Source organism: Rattus norvegicus, chromosome X, assembly GCF_021556685.1.
Source record: "Rattus norvegicus strain SHRSP/BbbUtx chromosome X, alternate assembly SHRSP_T2T, whole genome shotgun sequence".
NCBI lineage: Eukaryota > Metazoa > Chordata > Mammalia > Rodentia > Muridae > Rattus > Rattus norvegicus.
In genome coordinates, this window is record NC_141554.1 from 37,494,475 (window position 1) to 37,515,282 (window position 20,808).

At 40.7% G+C, this 20,808-nt stretch overlaps 1 protein-coding gene across 21 annotated transcripts; it reads right to left on the reverse strand.

The window, feature by feature from the left end:
* Positions 1-2,148: 2,148 nt before the first annotated feature.
* On the reverse strand, positions 2,149-16,981 carry Piga (phosphatidylinositol glycan anchor biosynthesis, class A). Of its 21 annotated transcripts, none has more exons than XM_087600295.1 (9): positions 16,946-16,981; positions 16,349-16,555; positions 15,451-15,619; positions 14,072-14,152; positions 10,942-11,040; positions 8,618-8,750; positions 7,662-7,794; positions 7,315-7,521; positions 2,149-4,669 (listed from the first exon to the last, which is right to left on the reverse strand). In XM_087600295.1, the coding sequence occupies exons 5-9, from the start codon at positions 10,982-10,984 to the stop codon at positions 4,403-4,405; spliced, it is 783 nt and encodes a 260-aa protein (XP_087456421.1). In that variant the 5' UTR covers positions 10,985-11,040; positions 14,072-14,152; positions 15,451-15,619; positions 16,349-16,555; positions 16,946-16,981; the 3' UTR covers positions 2,149-4,402. The 21 variants fall into 21 exon arrangements, with proteins under 21 accessions (XP_087456421.1, XP_087456416.1, XP_087456428.1 ...); XM_087600290.1 differs by lacking the exon at positions 10,942-11,040 and adding an exon at positions 4,986-5,076 and having other exon boundaries at positions 13,373-14,152; XM_087600302.1 differs by lacking the exons at positions 15,451-15,619; positions 16,349-16,555 and adding an exon at positions 4,986-5,076 and having other exon boundaries at positions 13,068-14,152.
* Positions 16,982-20,808: the final 3,827 nt, after the last annotated feature.

The window sequence follows — 20,808 nt, forward strand, 5'->3', positions numbered from 1 at the left end:
CTTCCTTAGCTGGGCAGTGTTTTCTCATCAGCTGGCCAATACAAGTAAAGCTGATTTGTTTTGTCTCTCTCACTAGTAAGTTTTGTCTTTTATTCTTGTTTATATGTGGTTTCTCCACATTTATAAAATCGACTGGATTCTCTAGAGGAACAGACTTGTAGACTGAATCTCTCCATGTATTAAAGAGGATTTATTATAATGCCTTACAGGTAGTGGTCCAGCTAGCCCAACAATGCTGATCTACCAATCAAAGGTCCAAGAACCAAGGAGTTGTTCAGTCCCTGAGACTGGATATCTTGGCTGGTCTTCAGTATATGCTGGAATTCTAAAGACATAGGCTCTAATGCCAGTGAAGAAATGGATTTGCTAGCAAGAGCAAGAACAAGTAGGCAAAGAGCTAGCTTCCTTCTTCCATGTCCTTTATATAGGCTGCTAGCAGGAGTGGCCCAGATTAAAGGTGGACCGTTCCATCTTAAAGATCTGGATAAGAAGTGGGTCTACTCGGGGGCTGGAGAAATGGCTCAGTGGTTAAGAGCACCGACTGCTCTTCCAGAGGTCCTGAGTTCAAATCCCGGCAACCACATGGTGGCTGATAGCCATCTGTAATGGGATCCGATGCCCTCTGCAGGTGTGTCTGAAGACAACTACAGTGTACTTATATACAAAATAAATAAATAATTAAAAAAAAAAAAGAAGTGGGTCTATTCCAAATGATTTAATGAAGAAAAAAATCCCTTACAAGTGTGCCCAGCCCTGTGGGTTTTAGTTAATTTCAGATATAGTCGAACTGATAACCAAGAAAAGCCCATCAATATGCTATTACCAAGATGGGAAGGTCTCAGGAGGATGAACACTTCCCTGAGGAACTCTTGGCAGTCAATGGTTGCTGGGAGAAGGACATCATTTTGTCTAGTGCTGTAGACACTGGAAAGTTGTGTGTGCTCCAACAAATGTCCTCCCAGCTACCCATATGCTTACAAACAAATGTAGTTAAACTCAGATGGACACGCATGCGCGCACACACACACACATACACATACACAGGGGCGTGGGGACTTGACAAGAAGGCTATCAGTGGGAAAGAGGAAATGAGAGGGTAATGAGAGGCTGGAAAATAACTAAAATTCATTACATAAATGTATGAAACCCGAATACAAACATAGTAAAAATTCCTCTGAATTCTGTCAACGAACCCATGACATAATAAAACATTCTACTCATTTCTTTTATGTGGACACTTGCAGACTAAGGCGTTGTCAGCCTCTACATGTCCATGCAGATGAGGATGCATTCACACCGCCCACCCCCACAGTCCAGCCACATTTAGATCAAGCCATGCAGCACCTACATGGTGGCTCACAACCACCTGTAAGTCTAGTTCCAGATCAAACACCCTCTCTTCTGGACTCCCCAGACACCATGTATGCAAGTGTTGCACAAACATACAATGAAGGCAAACCACTCATACATACGAAATTTTAAAATATAAAAGTACTTCAAATAAAGATCAAACCATCTTCTTTTGTAAGACAAATCTGAACATGAACGAAAATAACTGCTTCCCACAAGTGGGGATTGCTAGCTTTGTTACATAAAGTGAAAATTCAAGTATCTTTTTTTAAAAAGAAAGGCATTTATTTAGTTTATATATGGGAGTACACTGTAGCTGTCTTCAGGCACACCAGAAGAGGGCATCAGATCTCATTACAGATGGTTGTGAGCCACCACGTGGTTGCTGGGAATTGAACTCAGAACCTCTGGAAGAGTAGTCAGTGCTCTTAACCACTGAGCCATCTCTCAGGCCCTCAAATATTTCTTAAAATAACCGGCAACATAAAAAGTATAATTACGTAGTTCACACACACAATAGTGTGTGGATGCATTCATTTGCCTTCTGTAATGACTGGCAGTGAGAAACAAGGGCTTTCAGAACCAAGAAACAAAGGTGCAATTGAACTTGCTATTTCAAGAATACAAAAGAGCACATATTCTAGAAATAAAAGATGACAGAGTGGTACATCAGACAAAGGACACTTCCTCTTTTACTAATAGACCAGGCAACACATTAGATCCACTCAGAAAAGGTGGAGGAGGGGTTGTTCCATGAGTAACATCCTGTCCACAAAATAAGACAAACTGAGACTCAAATACGACTATTAAAACAACGTTCTCATCTTTATTATTGGACATAAGCATGTTTCAGCAGACTGGTTTCATGTGTGACTGTAACATCAAAAGCAATACAATGTCTTTGCTAACAAATTCCTTTTCCGTGCTAACTTCACTTTCATGTAGTTATGAGTAGCACAGTGGAATAGTGTTCCCACACATTGACCAGTGCATCATTGACAATTAAGGTATCCAGGAAGCCTGAAAATGCTTTTTGTTGGACACATTTTATTTTTACTTGTTCAAAAAAGGAAAACAATTTTAATTCATAAAGTACATATTTCCTCACGGGAGCAAATTAATTTTCAACTTTACTTTCATCTTAAATAAAGAACAATTGAAGTATTTAATGATGGTTTTGAGAAAAAATCTAGAAGCAAACATAAAAGAAGAAATAATAGTGTAGACTAAATGCAGTCAAGTGTTACACATGCCTCAGTCTACCAGGGATATTGGCACTGGTATCTCTATGCCTAAAGTGCATAAAGATTCAAATAAGATTGAACGGTTTGGACAAGGTCATTTTTCCCCAATAAAAGAAGCCCTAACTTCTATATTGTAAAAATTACTCTCTACCATTTGTGTTTCCATAGAAACCAAACACAAATATATCTCTTTTATATCAGTGGCAACCAAGTAATAGGCATGTTAAGATACTCTTTAAAAAGTTTTGCAAAGGTCATAGTTAAAAAACTCTGTACAGAATCACAATACTGACAGAATCAAACACCCATAAGTGCCTCACTGCTTTTATTTTAGTCCTTCCCCCCCCCAAAAAAAAACCCATGCAAAAGAGTCCAAAGGATTAATAATACATATCACATATAATTTGGGATTTAAAAACCCATGGCTCTGGATAATCGTAATTACGATTGAGAAATTCCACCCACAACGAGCCTGTGAGCTCTGACAATTTTCAGAATTAATACGCTATAAATGAACCGTTCTGGAGAAAAGCCTTTCCATACCCTGGCAATACTTATCAGAGATCAGCTAGACCATAGTGACAGGAAGGGACTTCCATAGAAGACAGGAATAGCAGCTGGTTTTAAGATGGCACACCTCTTCTGTTCTGCTTAGAAACCGTAAAGGCATTTATGGGGGACTAAACTGTACACTACAAAAGCAGAGGGCTGGCCAGCACTAGCATCAACAGTGGTATCGGTCAATCCATAGAACTTAAAAAGCAACATCTCTTCACAAAGACAAGAGCTCTTTTCAGCGCATGCACGCACGCACGCACGCGCACACACACACACACACACACACACACACACGTACACATGCGCGCACACGCACGCACAGAGAAAGAGAGAAAGAGAGACAGAGAGAGAGAGAGAGGGAGAAGGAGAGGAGAGGGAGAGGGAGAGGGAGAGGGAGAGGGAGAGGGAGAGGGAGAGGGAGAGGGAGAGGGAGAGGGAGAGGGGGAGAGGGAGAGAGAGAGAGAGAGAGAGAGAGAGAGAGAGAGAGAGAGAGAGAGAGAGAGAGAGAGAGAGAAGGGCTCTTCCTAGGAGACTGCATATACATAAAACAGGTTCAGAGAGGTACTTGGAGTATGCCAATGATGATTTCCTGTCATTCAGTAGCTTGAGCATTTGGTATGTTGGCTGTTCTTTTTACCACTTCTTGTTAACTAGTCCTTAGTCTCAGGAACCATTTAGTTCAACTTTCATATATAGCAAGGGTTTAAACATGCTGGCAACCAAGAGATGGTCTTGCTCAAGAAATTAGATTACATGCATCCCTTGAGTCGACCCAGGAAGTGTCTAGGAACATGACTTCAATGTCCAATGAAGGATACATGACCTTGACTTAAAACAGTTCACACAACTGTTGTACCTCCCTAAAGAAAGCTTGTAAACATCTGGTAAATGTGAATTAATGGTATAACGTTAAAAACTGGCCAAAAAAGACCCAGAAACATTTGGCCTTTCAGCACCCAAGGCTCCCAAAAATAATGTTAAAACATCTCTGCTAGAGGGATCTCAGTAATCTGAAAAATGTCCTACCTGAGTGGCTAAACCATTATCCCCTAACTTTTAAAGAAGTGCAAGGAGTTCCCACACTCAGGAATTGCATAAGAATCTTTTTTCAAAAACAAAAGTGAACGATACAGAGGTAGCATAATTTACAAAACCAACTCGAAAACCCAAAAACAATGAGCAAAATTATTTTCAAATGCTAACAGGACTATTGCAAGTATCTAATAGGACTTGTTAATTTGGGCTTGCTTCTACCTGCTTTTGGATACTTTATCATTCTCATCTCTTTTCTTATCACGAGGCCATTGATGAGTCCAGGCTCTCCTTGGCCCAGTAGCATCTATTGCAACATCAATGACAGAGTCTGGAGTCATCCATTGCAGGAAAATGAGGAAGAGATAGCTGAGCACGGCCAGCAAAGCAAAAATGTAGCCTGTCACTGGGCCACAGTGAGAGATGAGCCTGTCCAATCTCTTGTGCATTGGCAACACGGATTCCTTTGACACTCGCTCATACACCTGGAAGAAAGAAGGTGACAATGAACACTCTGAGCCACCACATGACTGTAATAAAGGTTAACCTGTGACCCACATTGACCAGGAGCAACTGGCAAACATGGGTAGAGACAAATCACCCCATATTTGTTGTTATTTAGAACAATGCTTACCATTGACTTAATTCTGGGCTAAACAACAAATGACCTATAGAACAGGTGACGGTCGCCAGAATACTAGAAAACCAAAGTCCTATAAGGCCAGAAGGCTTTTCGGTAGGCACACTACTGAGTTAGTCCAGTGCTCTGACCATGTGGAGAAAGCTCTCATACATGCTTACCAAACAGCACACACACTGCTTACGGATGGTGACACTACAGTGAAGCAGCTCGTACACTACAAGCAGGAAGAAGACAGAACAGGATGCTGAGCTGCAGAGAAGGGGAAGACAAAATGAGGTGTGCTATGAACATGGAGTCCATGCCTAGCTTTGTGCAACCCACCTGATCCCACATCCTGGAAACATTACACATGCAAAGTGTCTCCTGGTAAATCTGAGAAAGTCACAATGGTCAGTGTAAACTCTTCTGGGGGTCAGGGGCCGTCAAAAGGCCTGGAATATGTTAATCTAGTTCTTCAAGTCTACTGACTTTAATTACAAACATTTTAATCAGAAAGATGCTGATGCTGAGGTAGATAGACTGTAACTGGAAAACAAAACAAAACAAAACCTGTTTGCTTCTAGCAGGAACTCTTAGCTTTTTCTTTTTACCTTAAATTCACTCGATAGCTGAGGAAGCCTTCAACTGCATTTTGTTAGATGCCTTGAGAGTACTGAGATTACAATTTTCCTATTTACTTTTCCAAGTAACTCAGTCAAACTACAAGGAACTGAAAAGGATCAAAATGTCCTTCAATTAAAAGACAAAATAACCTATTTCTCCATCTTTACTAGAGGTCAATTAATTTATTATCTTAGGTAATAAATCATTTACCACTACAGAAGAAACATGACTATTAAAAATGAGAATTTACTTTTTTTCTCCTTGTCTGGCCTTTTGACATAGGGCAGCATAAAACTATCCTGGAACTCATGGTTATCCTCCTGTCTTAGTCTCCCCAGTGCAAACCATCATGCCATCTAGTTAGACTTTTGCCTGCCCTCCTTTCTTTTTATCAAATGTGCACTATGAATTAGCAGAGATAATAAAACATATAACATGCTTTTCTATTTTCTCAAAGCATAACTATGAGAAAAAATATTATTACAAAAATGCCAACTAGTGCCTTTAACATTGACTGATAAACTGCCCCCACAATTCTTTCCTGAGTTGCTTACCAACAGCTCAGTCTTTGAAGGTTTGTAAGAAGACAAAGTCAAAACACAATTTACAGAGCTATGATTCTAAATCAGGGTGGAGTCCAAGATCACCAAAAAAACCTGTCTGGCCAAGTATTCCTGCCAACTATAATCCAAACTGCATTTCTGTTCCACGTGGGACAAGTCAGAATTTAAGGAGTGGTTGGGGAGGTTAAGGGGACACAAGAATAGAGAATGTAGTCTGAAGAAGCTATCCATGTGATTCTGACATGCTCCCCCACAGGCAACTGGTACTCAGCCCAACTTCTAGAAAACACAAAGGTAGCTATTTTCATTTTCATACGTTGATATACATCTTCAGTCAAAATTATGTTTCCAATACCTCTTATGCTAATGAAATATATATCATATGCCCAGTTTTAGAAAGAGATTGCACATATAAGAACTTGTATCTCAAACCAAGAAACATTCTCCAGGCTGGAAACCCACTCCTCCACCACATTTAACACCGATAACATAAAACCCAAGTCTAAACTATGACCCCTCCAGGCTGCTCTCTCCTGACTTTCTGGTACAGGATTTCTTCATACTACAAAAGTGACTTATTTCCTTAAGCGCGGCATGTGGTAACACGAAGAACAAGAGGTAGATACAAGGGGGATAGGAACAAGAGGTAGACATGGGGGTGGGGGTTAGAGATGAAACGGAGGAGAATAAATGTTACCCAAGGCCAGCATCAAGAAGCATTTCCCACAAGCTTCCTCTCTAAGAGGTCTATCAAGCCTGTACGTGTCCCTGTAGCTGCTTTCTTACTGGTCACTATTTATTCTCATCTTCACATACATTTTGAATGCTAATATAGTAAATCAACCTAAAGGTATGAAAATTCTTTCTGGCAGAATATCAGTCACCAAGAAAAGGACTACTAGAGTTTCAGGAAGCATTATTAATTCAACATTCACAACTTCGGAAAGCACTGCGATCACCCACCATTCGCTAAGGGACTCCATGTGCTGTAGAATTCATGATTAATAGCCCCAACACAACGATTTTACTGCTCTTTCTGCTTCTAACTGCTACAACTCCTAGAGACCTTTGCAACTTCTTTAGAAAGAGTTTAATGAGATTAGACTGTGTTATTACTATCTTCAGAGTCCAGGGCCAGTAATTTATATAGAAAATTAGCCAAGCATATGCATCAAACTTGATGCATAAATAACTACTTTCATTTTGAAGGACTCCTACACTTAAACCAAAATGCAAAGGGCAAAGTTGCCTGCAAGAGAAAGGAAATGTGCAGGGAAAGCGTCAAGGAATTTGGACATCTTTTTCCTGGCATGTGACATACTTTTTCAGTTCTCTCTGCCACATTCCGCCAGGTGTAGAAAGTCTTCACTACATTGTGGATATTTTCTGGAGCAGGCAATGTCCCCGACTTCACTTGGAAAATGGCTTTTTCCAGACCTTCACACAAAGATTTTACTGAAGGCTCACATAAAATAATAAGATTTTCTGGAAGGACTTCAGGAATCCCACCAACCTTTGTGCTGACGACCTTTAAAAGACCAGAGAGAGAGCACGTGATCTACCGGAATCATTTCTCAGGAAAAGCAAAAGACCAAGCTAAAAAATATATCAGTTTGGCATGGACGGCAAACACAGAACCCCACAAGAGAAGCCCTTAAAGTGTTTCACCTGCAAACCACAACTGGCGGCTTCCACGATTGCCATGCAGAATGCTTCTGTGAGGGAGGTGTTAAGAAAAATATGTCCTTGAACTAGGACATTTCTAACATCCTTGTGTTCTAAAGCTCCCAAAAGTTGCACCCTAATTTTTGCAATGAGAGAGAAAGAATGGTGTTAAAAAGAAGTCATGCCACAAAACAAATTTCATTTCTAAGCCCAGTCTGTTATTTGTGTCACTCTTACTGGAACTAATATTGTCCACCTCAAAAGGCCAGATCCCAATGTAATAGAAACAACTTTGAAACCACGTTGTGCCACAGCTCAGATGATGTGATTTCAACTTCTCCAAAACTAGTTTGTATTTAACGAATATTACATTAATTTTTTGTTTTGTTTTGTTTAATGACATGGTTCCTCTGTGTAGCTGACTGTCCTCGAACTCACAGAGATCCATCTCCTTCTGCCTTCTGAATGTTGGGATTAAAGGCCTGCACCACCATGCCCGGCTAATGGACATATTAATAACACATTCATAATTATAATGTTAAAAGTGTTGTTTCTCAATGGGAAAAATAACCCTTTTAAATCATCAGCACTTCACATATAAACACATTGTATGTTAAAGAAATTATGGAGGACAAGAGATGTCCAAACCTGTACGTGTACAGCAATTTACATGACTGGATCATAACACTTAAACCACAATGTAAGATGTCTTGGAAACCTGCAACCATTTCCAAGCGAAGTCCTCCCTCCAGCCCTGTGCCTTTCTTCAGGCCTCCAACCACTCCCAAGTCAATATTCAGCCAATGGACAACAGATGTGTATTCTGTGAGCTTTCTTATTTGATAAAAACTCACAGAAACATGCCTTATAAACAAAAGCAGGCGCACACCTAAGTCAGGCATGTAGTCAAAAGCAAACAAACAACTACCAGTTTTACACCACTTGGAAGCCACGAATACCTGTCGTGCAGCTGGTATCTCTCCCGGACTTCTTCCAAAATGATCCTCTTTGGTCCCTCTCCTCCAATCAGGAAGTTTAATTCTTGGTATTTCTGACAGAGTTCAGGTATTATACCACTAAGCAAATCAGTCCCTGAAATTATAAGATTAAATATTAGAAATATTAATATTTAACATTTAAAAAAAACTCGTCAGAGTCTCTGAGAATGCACTTGTTTTAACTAGCAACTATCACTAGCCACAAGCAGAAAATCCTTTCCTAACTGCTATCGGCTCCCAAGTACAACAGTTGGAGATACAGGTTCTAACAGGCACTGCCACTGCCACATACCCAAATCATGAACAATCCTGTCTCAACTCTACAGCCTTTAAGTCATTCGCTTGTTCTTACAGCCTACTTGGAAAAATGATATTTAATTAACACAGCTTCTCCAAAGCACACAGCTGATTAGAAATCTAGGTCTCACTGAAGCTCCTCTTGGAGTTTTTAAAACCACCCCACCCTCTCATTATGGCCTAGTAAAGGCAGAGACATGTATACCTAAGGTCCAAAGTCTCTAGCTATTAAAACCAACAAGTCTATGATTCCACTTCCTACAACAGAAAAGGGCTACAGTCTAACTACTGCCTTCATTTTCTTTAGAAGGCGGTTCATACATAGAACGTCACAATGAACACCAGTAAATGAAGGTGCCAAGGCCTTGACTGTAAGGTCATTATAGTCCATAGACCTAAGGATGGATATATATATATATATATATATATATATATATGTTTGTGTGTGTGTGTATGTGTATAGTCTTGCTTTTGGTTTTTTGGTTTGTTTTTTTTTTGTTTAAAGAAAATGGTTTTCATACAACATGCAAGTTTAATCTCAGGGGACAGAAAGTAAGTCAAACCCTGCTGTTTTAAACCTTGCTGTTTAAAGTCACAGGAGTGCTGACACTATTAGGGAATTTAGTTCATCGACAATTACAAACCATGCACTCAAAAGTAAACATGAAATTATCTACTGAGCTGGGTTTATTCCATTAAAAAACGCACACCTGTACATTTGCATATGGACACAAACTACATTTTTCCCAATCAATCTTCCTTACCATAGCAAACCAGTCATAAGGCATGGTTGGAGAATAAAGGTTCCTCTGGATTTTCTTTTGTATAGATCACACACCCACATCATCTCTCACTTTGCGTGGACACTGTGGATAATGGCAGATCCCTAAGCTTTGCATTCAGGGCTCTTTATCCAGCTACAGGGAACAATTGGATGCTGGATGTGGTTTTAGGGCATTGCCCAACCACACCACCCAACAAACTCTTGGGCGCTCCACCACTCCGAGGAGGCTCAGTTTGTACCCTCACGATGGCCATCCTGATTCTTTGAAGTGACCACTAGGGACCCAAAGAAGTACATTTCATAAATTCTACCTACACTCCAGATAAGGGCAACTCCTTTATTCTTTAAGATATTGAACACACAGACAAAAACACCCATTCTGTGTATAGGACTTCTTTTGGAACATTTTCTGCTCTAAGCTTCTAACAAGAAAAACCATAAGAAAATCATTTCTTCCAATGATTCTTTCCTTAATAAGAAACTTAGTTTTGGCTATTGTGAGTTTCTAAAATGGCCTATGTCTCTGGAAGCTGCTCAGAATTTTGTCACTTTGTGCAGACACTAATGGACTTTCAAAATGATTATTACACCAAAAATATATTTAGACATATGTTTTCTGAATGAATAAGGCTTGCTATTGAATGGCTAACCAGGAAATGGCTTAATGCCACTTAATATTTAGCTTCCTACTCCTCCCACTTTCCTCCTTTAAAGGAAAACATCAAGTGTCCATTCTTCATAAAAAAAATGAAGCAGTCATAGCTACATTTACTAAACTCTTAGTTCATTTACAACCTACTACAAATGCACTAGGTCATTTAATCCTGACTAAAACCTTATAGGAAACTAAGCCAGTCAGTCCCATTAATGTTATAGTTACTATATATTCTAGTAGTACAGAAGGTTTTCTCTCCTTACTATAAAATATAAACCAACAAGCTTCCTGAGGTAAGATTCTAAAAAAGACTCAAAACACGACACACAAAGAGACTGCCAATCACATTCACATAAACCTGACAAAAACCACTTCTGAATCAAATTGACTTTAACTCACAGTCTTCACCATGTTCTAAAGAATGTTCAGATATGTTCTAAGATACCAATGGCCAGACTGAGGGTAGGGACAGAAAGAGACCTTAACTCAAGCGCTGAACTCTTATTTGTGATCTGTTACTTACTGTGTGACCTTGGGCGAGTTACTTACCCTCTCTGGGACTGTTTCTTTGTCTGTTACATGCAGGTAACATCTACCCTACAGTTGTTGGGGCAAGTGAGGTACTGTACCATGCACAGGCTTTAGCAACTGCAGAATACAAATGTTAAGTTGTCATTACCACTAGAGCAAGTATCTGGGGTGGCCTGCACCCACAGAGAACAGTGGGAAGCCACAACTACATGGAAAGAACAAGGCTCAGAAGCCAGCCTTTTCTCCACGAAAGCTGGGCAAGGAGAACACAGCTTTATCCTCTTAATCTACGTCAATGGGCCTTGCAAATCTGGGCCACTGAACGTCTCCCAAGGGAATTACCCTATTAAGAAGAACAGACCATTAATATAACTAGTCATATTTGGGCCATAGATGTGGCATTCCTCCTTGTGTTACATTTTACAGGGTACCTGGCCTTTGGAGAAGGTTCAGTAGATATTTATTGAGTAACTGAACTGAAATCAGGAAAGGGCCAGGCAGTAGTGGCACAGGCCTTCAATCCCAGCACTTGGGAGGCAGAGGAGGTTGGAGCTTTTTAAGTTCGAGGCCAGCCTGGACTATAGAGTGAGTTCCAAGACAGCCAGGGCTACACAGAGAAACCCTGCCTTGAGAAAGCGAAGAAAGCAAAGAAAGAGAACAGAAGAAAGCAAGAAAGAAGCAAGCAAGAAAGGCAGGCAAAAGAAAAAAAGAGGAAAGGCCGTAACTTTGATGTTAGCTCCGACAGTTAGAACTCCTGAGATAACAGAGGCTGTTTAACCTTTGTATGAGTAAATGTGCTCTCTCCAATCACACACACCATCATTCTTTTGCCTTTATCTCACCAAGCTAAGCTATTTAATTACAAAATAAGTTGGGCAAGATTTTAAAGTTATAATAAAAACATCAACAATATCCCGGCAGGGGTTTAAAATACAGAACTCCATTCATATCATCTTGATAAAATACAAAGACACAATTTCCTTCACCTCAGAATATGTAACTGAGTCCAAGTTTTCTAACCAACCTCCACTTACTTAATTACTTAAAACCTCTACCTAGACTGGCCATTGCCGACTCCTGAATATATTGCCATGTGGCCCAGCATACCCTCTTGGCATTTCTGCACAAATTCATCGGATGCCCACTTTCCTTATGACTGTATTGAATAATTAAATAGTGCATAAGCTGACAAATTTCTATGGAAGCTAAATAGCTTGAAAAGCCAATAAATGAATATCAGGGAAAAAAATGTCCTTGTCAGGTGAGAGGTAATCTAAACTGGAATAAAACTGAAAGCAAATTAAAAAACCAGGACATTGTTCCCAACACTTTAGCCCCACTCCCATCCCTTTAAAGGAAACCCAGAGTGGCAACGGTATGCTCTATGAAGGCAACCATGCAATATGACCTAGGCAGTCAGTGAGCTAATCCCAAGACCTAGAGCTCTAAACTAAGGTCCCTACATTCAGCGTGTGCACAAATGTTTAAAAATCAAATAGTTAAGGGGACTATGTAGTATTTGTTACTGCCCTCCCCAACTTCAAACGATATTTCTGATTATTGGACAGCTTTTTTTTCAACTAGCATCTGGGAGACCATTTCTATGTTAATAAGCAGGTTGTTTCAAATGTGTAACAAACACAAATGCTACAGTGGGGACCATTAGGGCCACAGAAACTTGAAAGTCAGCAAGGAGAACAAAATACTCCTGAGGGATAAAGGCGGACTGGGGTGGAAAGTAACCTAGGCAGAGATCTTTTTAAGAGCTGTCTCTGAACCTTCACAAAGTTCCTGCTGTGACAAATAAAAAACCGACACAGATCTATTGAGTAACCTGTCCTAGATGGGCGATGAACCAGGTTTTGACTCTAGGCCACTCTACTCCTTTCTATCACTTGACTGCTGATATTAGTGCCTTGCATATCGTAGATAAAACCAGCAAGCCACGGGATATCCATGGGGCCAAAAGGCCCACTGATTCTGAACACCAGGTACAGGTGCACAAAAGACAAAAGTCAGCCATGAAAATAGTCATTAGGGCCATCTCTGAATGAAATCGTCACAGATGTGCTTTGCAAATGCCTGCAATAAGAAGCCATTACTTCTGTGATCAAACAAGAAAAGGCCACACAGCACATTCTTACCTGCACAGAGATCTCTGAATTTTTACAAAGATCTGATTGGAGGACATCTGGTCAATGGCTTTCTTTTGTTCGGTAACCATTACAACCTCAAAGGTTGGGGCAGCATTTATAGCCGCTTTTATCCATTTCTCTTCTTAGATGTATAAACTGATTATCTGACCTTCCCTTGCAAGAATTACCAGTCATTATAAAGCCACCATACAGAATAAAAAGACAAGTAATCATCACATACAAGTATTGAACAGTTTCTGACAAGAAATTTAAAAAAAAAGCTGTCAATGCAAATAAAGCTACTATGTTATTACCTTTTCTGTAAACAAGTCTGCTGACAACAACAACAGTTATTACACTATCATGCCTCCTAAATGGTTCTGGAGTGAAGTCAGTAGGATCTACAGCGTTAGGAATGACGGACACTATTTCAGGATTCAGTGCTGCTCTGAGTACAGTGTTCTCCTTACTAGTGTAAGAGACACAAATGATGTGGTTTGTGTCACAAAGAGACACAGTAAGAAGCTTGTTTGTAAGCACCGAGCTGACATCAGCAAATCCAAAAAGGGAATGGTCTGTGAAGACTGTCTGAAGCCCCATTGTCTTGGCGTGGAAGAGAGCATCATGGGCCATGGCAGAGAAAGAACTGTGGGAATGGATTATCGTAATTCTCTCCCGAACAAATATGTACCTGAGCAATGGCAGACTGTGAAAGAGAGTCGTGGCTGTAGATTGGTTGTACATGACTCTCAGAGGCAAATAGTAAACTTTGAGGCCATTGGTGAGGTAACGGACGCCCTTTCGATTTCCATAAGCATGGGTGACAGTTATGACTTTGTGCCCCCTCTCAATGAGGCACTGAGAGAGCTGGTAAATGTGGCTTTCCACACCTCCCATGTTTGGGTAGAAAAAGTCAGACACCATGCATATATTATGAGTGCAGGTCCTATCAGTGGAAAGACTTCCGGAGCTACCGGGGGAAGGAGACACTGAAGGAGGCTGGCCTTGCCCACCTCCTCTTCTATTGGCCATGCTGAGGTGGTTCACGCATCAGTTCTCAGAGCAAGCCTGTTAAGAAATGTGTCTTCTGTCACCTGAAAGAGAAAAGCAGGACATCAGCTCAAAACCTAATCTCATTTCATATCTCATATCCTGTTAGAAATAGTTGTAATGCTAAGGCATATTTTTCCCTTAGAAATAAAAGCAAAGCACACTATAAACTTATTCACTTAACATTTACTTGCTTAGCATGGTGATGTCACAGAACAAAAAGTGATATTCTGCAATGCTTTCATTGAGCTGGGAAATAAACGTTATGTCATAGTACATAATGGTTTGCTACAAAACCCAATTCTTTCCAATAATTAAACATATACCCATATATTTCCCTGGTTCTCTTATCACTTTTATCGGCTTATTAAGCTTTATCACCTTTTAAATCACTATATATCCAACGCTACGCAAAGTTTTCTCACATATAGACCTAAATAAGGTATTAATTATATAGTATAAATGCTAAGTCTAAAGCTTAAAGAAGTTAGAGAGAACATACTGTGCCAGGTTATTGTGATCATCTCTTCTCACATACTTTTTAAGCCAAGTTTTAGCTTATAGCTCACACCGACCTTGAACTCAGCATTCCCAGCCTCTGCCTCCTAAGAGCTGGGATTATAGGTGTGCACCACGGCACCTAGGAATCTTCCTTGCATTTGGACCATGTAAGCCACAGAACATGGTAAAAGGGACATGCAAATCTTTGACCTCGGCCTATGAAAGGTTCGATGGCTTTTATTTATGGAGTTAACACATAAGTCATGCAGCTACTGGGCTAAGAAGGGCATAGGGGAGACAATGAGAGAAAAAGGGCTTACAAGCTACATGGAGAGAGATAGGGACCCAGCTACCTCTACATTCTTACCTGTGCCCAATTTCTAGCCAGAACACTGGCTAAATGCAGCCTTCTGCAGCAACCCCTGAAAAGACGCATAAAAGTACTACTAGCTAAGTCTAGCAGATTCCAGAGTCATGAAAAGTAGCAAAAAGGCTGTTGTCTTTTAGCACTGCCTTTTGTTCTGGCTCTTGAGGCAGAAAAGGATACTAAAACAGGCTAGGATGTGAAATCTAATTATACTGGCACATTGTCTATTTTTATGAACAAATTTTTACAGGAACCTGGCTTGCCCATTCACTTATGTGGATGGCTACTTCTATGCTAAAATGGTAGAGTGGCTTTGAAAGAGATCATATGACCCACAGAGTCTAAAATATTTACCATCTGGTTCTTCGCTGAAACTGGGCTGACGATAGCTACACAGCTTAGCTAGTGATCCAGTGCACCGCACACGATTCTGCTTTGTGGTTTCCATTAAAATGTACCGGAACCAGAACTTACTTTTTAAGAACACTCTCTTCAAGTGTTACCCGGAGCTCATGCTGCAGACAATCCCGTTTCTCCTTCCTTATTCAAGGGTAGTTATACTCAAACTGCTCCCTTCTCTTTTTGGGATCCTTCTTTTACTTATGTAGGTCTTTCCTCTACAAGTGCCCTTTCAGTGTGGACTCTGAAAGGAAATGGAGTGGGACACGGGCTATGTATGTATGTGGGCTCTTTCCTACATCTAAAGGTAGGAAATGTTTCCTTTAGGAGTTCCCTAAACCTATGCTGGTATGAAGTGTTCATTCAATATTCCATTCTATTTATGCTTAAACTTTTAATGCCATAGCTTTGGAGATCTGGCAAAAAATCTATCTTAGTTGAGATCTATAAGGCTACAAAGAACTCAATCAAGAGTTACTATCCTAAACTCTGAGTTTCAGGTCTCACTGGCAACTGTATGTGTTGACTTTGTCCAACAAATTCATCTACATTTAAAATAGTCTCATTAATACCGAGTGAGTGAGGAGGCAAGAAGGAAGCATGTGCTGAGGGATCAAATGATTGAGGGTTCCAGGGCAGCTAAGACATGGAGAGCACCCTGACACATAAACTGGAAAAAAGTAGAGAGATGATCAAATTTACAACCAATACGTAAACAAAGAATGAAAGCAAGAAAATATCAAGTTTGCAAAAGAAAGCAAAGCCTCAGTGGCTAATGCTGTTCTACTGTGATGTGTCATCTAAACCTGGACCTTAGTCCTATTTAGTTTTAAGAAGTGAATGACAAGGAGAGCAGAAATAATGAACCAAATGAAAACCCATCACCGACCTCCAATGTTCTGAGTCAGCCTGCCACCAGGTTATTATATCTAAAATCTTTATTGGGTCAAAGCTCAACATATTGCATACTCACTGAATCTTGGCTTCTATAAGTGAAGAGAGGCTGTAAAATCTGGTGAATTCTCTCTCCGAGCGATACATGTTAAGCAAACTGTAAAACGTCCCTACTCAAGCAACGTAAATGACAAAGTCAAGAAGTCCTCAAAATTCTCAGTCATGGCCAGTAAACTCCCTTATTAGTAGAAGCTCCTGAGGATCCTTAGAGGGAGCTCGGACGGGGCTGAGAAATCAAGAGAATCATACTTTAATCCAGTCCCAAGGCACGACTCCCTGAGAGGCATCTCGGGTGCACTAGAGCCAAAGAGGGTCAGCCCGGGTCTATGAGCCTCCACCCCAGGATGAGGCAAAATCTGGCCATATGCAAAGGGAGTCGGAAAAACGTCCTAAGATTCCAATCCCTCGCTCTACTAAACTCAGCCTAGGAACCAGCTCCAACCCTCAAGGCACCCATAGCCCCATTTGACTACGGAGACCCTCGCACCTGACTTCTGGGCCTCCCGTAGGGTAGGCTTCACCTCCTCCACAGCCAGCCACGCTCCTCTAAGAACGGCCCAACCCCGTCCAGAAGGGACCGAGAACGTTGGAAAGGACAGACGAGACACGTACTTACCCGTGAGTCCCATGGCCGCCACTGTCCGGACCTCCCGCGGCTGTAAGCAGAATCCCGCCCCACTGCTCCAAAGCACCAATCAGAAGCGTCCGCGACCCGAGCGCCGCGCCCCCGTAGTAGCCAATCGCACAGAGGTTCTGAATTCACGTGGAAGAGAGACGCCCAGTCATCCCCTACTGTCTAACGAGGGAGTGTAGCGTCAGCGAGCGCAGGAGCATGTCTCCTAAGAGCTGCGGAAGGTCCCGGGCGTAAGTACCCTGGTTGCCTAGTTACGGCGTCTCTTTTCAGGAAGCCCACTCTCTCCCCGCCTCCTTCCGGTTAGAGAAACGGGGAGGGCGGGGTTAGGGGGCGGGGAAATAAGGGTCAGGGCGTTTTCCAGTCTGTTCGTACCACAGTCGAACCAACCACGTTGATTCTTGTTATTCTGACAGATTGCTAAATGCAATGAATACAAGTACGCAAATAAAGAAAAATCACATCAGATCAAATCTAAACTATCAACGTTGAGTCTTAGATCTACAATCTGTACATGTCTGAAAGATTGAGGACTTTCCAAAGTTCAGATTTTGGATTTTGTTTTACAACTCTACAGTCCAGGCACGTGCGTGTGTTTGGGGGTGGGCTGGGGGTGGGGAGATCTTAGGTATAACCTGAAACGTTCCCTCTCAACCTGTTGCAATCGTCAGCCAAAACTGTCTTGAGGTCTGGAGCCAGATTGTGCTTAGCCAAGAAGACAGAATCTATGTGATCGTTCTTATAGTTACCTGCTCTTTACAGTTGGTACTTGTGCAGTTCCCCCAGCGTGGCCATTCCTGCCCTTTCTAGAATAAATTCTTTTCTAAACAACAGCACTATCACCATGACTGGCATTGATTTGGAGCTTGTGCTAAAGTTAACGATATTTTCTAAAATTTAAAAGAAAGTTGTTGCAGAGTTAAGAGATAAATCTGGGGGTGAGGGGTGATTTGGATTGTAGAATTCTGCCTGAATGACCTCGAAGCATGCCTTTAGAGCAAAGACTCTCAACTTGTGTATCACGACCCCTTTGAGGTATCCTGTATATAAGGTGTTTTACATTATGATTCCTAACTGTAGCAAAATTACAGTTATGAAGTAGCAATGAAAATAATTTTATGGTAGGGGAACCATCACAAGGAACTGTATTAAAGAGCCACAACATTAGGAAGGTTAAAAACTACTGCTTTAGAGAACGTTCTTGGAAGCCACAAGAATTTCACTAAAACATTGATGTGCAGTGTCTTCTGATGATAAAGTATGAAGGTATCCAATGCCAGTGGTACTATCAAATGGCCTAAAAAGAAAAGATGTCGAGTAAATGTAGACATCATCTTCCCTTGAAATTTAGTTCTTTGCAAATTCATATGGAAATAAGCTTCCTTGGATAATTTTAGAATGGGAGGCATCACACATGTCGTGAAAGATTGCTAACTATATGCAAAGTACACAAAGAAAAAATTTGGCAAGAGTACTATTTCCAAACCAAGATGAAATTGAAACATATGAAACTGTCTATGAGAAAAGGAATTGCTAAGTGCTATAAGAGAAATATGTGAGAAAAGACTGAGAGTTTCAGTGAAAAGAGTATTTCTATCTACCAGCATCTATGAAACAAGAAGTAGGGCGTATCCATACAAGTTGAAAGCAAGATCCTTTCAAGAAAAAAAAGTGAATAAAGATACAGAGGCAGATGCCGACTGTTCAGTAGATTTTTTGTATAATTATACAGGAAAGAGATAGGGAAGAGATGTAGCCAGAATACTGGCATTATTAGTAAGAACTAGAGCAAACTGGTCAATTGCTTAAGAAAAATTGCTGAAGAAAATGTACTTGATGCTAACCATATTTCCAGCAAACATGACATTTTTCAATCATTATTTTGTGACACACTTCCTTGTTCTGCTTCAAATCAAAAAATCAGATATAAATGAAAAGGTATGTTTTTTTTCTGTGTGTATGTACTTTTTCAGACCCAAAGAGATACAAATTCAAAATTGCAAACTGTTAATAAAGACTAAAAGCTACATAGGCCCTGGACATTGTAAGTGAAAGTAAAACATGGAGCAAGGATTAGCTCTTGTAGAATAATAAATACTGGCAGGATCCATGTGTGGCTAGGGACAAGAACTAACCTTGTGAGAAATTTTTACATTGGTGGCCTTCAATAAAGGATCCATCAGTTGATAACCTGTATTTAATCCCTCCCACATCGAATCAGAGATTTGACCATGTGGCTTGCTTCACCAAGGATACCCTCAGCAAATGAGATGCAGCAAATGCTCCATGAATGTTGTGCACTGGGCCATGCCCTGTTGGAACCTTTCCTCTTGAAAGCTTGTTAAGTGAGATGTTAAATGAGAAGAACCACATGGAGAAAGACTTTGAAGAATGACACTCATGCTGGTCATTTCAGCTTACCTTGAGTTTTACTTTGATAGAATGAATTCCTGTGCTGTGTGGAACAATATAACCACCTAGCCAATCCTGATCAACCAACAGAATCAGGACTAGTCATCATCTTCTTCATCATCTTGAGAAAGTCCTTGTTGACTGAAGATACAAAGTTCTAGTGAAGTTTGTCACACAGCACTCAGCAACAGATAACTTGCCTGACGCTCATCTCCCTCCACTTGATGATGGCTACTGAAAACCTTCATTGCAACACTTGATGCCTGTCTAGAGATAGACCCTTACTAATGGAATTGACCTACTTACAAAGTGATCTTCAGTATGTCATTGTCACTGCCAGTGTGGTGTGGTCTATATCTCACAGACATACTCTCGTAGAGGCAAGAGAAGCAAGTGATAGCTCTTAGGGAAATTCCAGAATATTAGAATAAATGTAATACTAAGAAAGCCAACACAGAAATGTAGCAAGGGAAATTGAATTCACTTCAAGTTCAATTAAAATAATAGATAAATATGGAAAACTCAAGATAAAAGTTTCTGAGAAAAATGTGTCAAAACAAACATCAACTGGTAGTAAATAACCAATTAGAAAATACGAACAAGTTGTTAATTAAACATTTTTAAAACATGGTGCTGGAGAGGGATATAATTCTGCAATACCGTGCCAAGCATGCCCAAGGATTTGGCTTTGATCCCCAGCACCACAAGCAAAACAAAACACCACACTTGGTTATCCTGGGTGAGATGAAGCTGTATACCATTTAGAAAGAAGTGAACCAGAGTAATCCTTCCCTTAAGTTTTTATTGTTATTTTCTCACAGCAGTGAAAAAATATAACAAAAACAGAAAATTAGTACTTGGAAATGGAACTATTACTGTGGGAAATCTGACCAAAAGTGGTTCTTGCACCTTGGAAAAGCCCTAGAATACTAAAAGCAGAGCCTAGTGGACCATTCTGGTGGCACCTTGGAAGATCAGAGTCCTGAGGACCTAGAGGACTGGCTCGAAAGGTTTCAGAAGGAAAAATCTTATCAAGAACTAATCTAGAGGGAATTCTAAGGCAGGACAGAAAAACAGGGAATCTTATGGGGAAATGAGAAAGAGAAGGAGCGGGAGTCTGCTTGAAGCTTTTCACTACCTGACACCAAGAGTCCCAGCACAGCCAGGTGTGGTGGCACAGACCTTTAGATGCCAGCACTGGGAGGCAAAGGCAAAAAGGCTTTGGATCTCTGTGAGTTGGAGGCTAGCCTACATAGCAAATTCCAGGTCAGTCAGAACGCCATATTGAAACTGTAACTGATCTGGCAAGAAATGAAAATATTCTAAAAAGACACTTGTGTCTCTCAGTTGGACTATCGGACTGTTGAAATAATGAACCAAGAAAATGAAAATGTCCTCAGAAATCTCAAGTTGGGAAAAGGAAAGAGAGGGCTAGA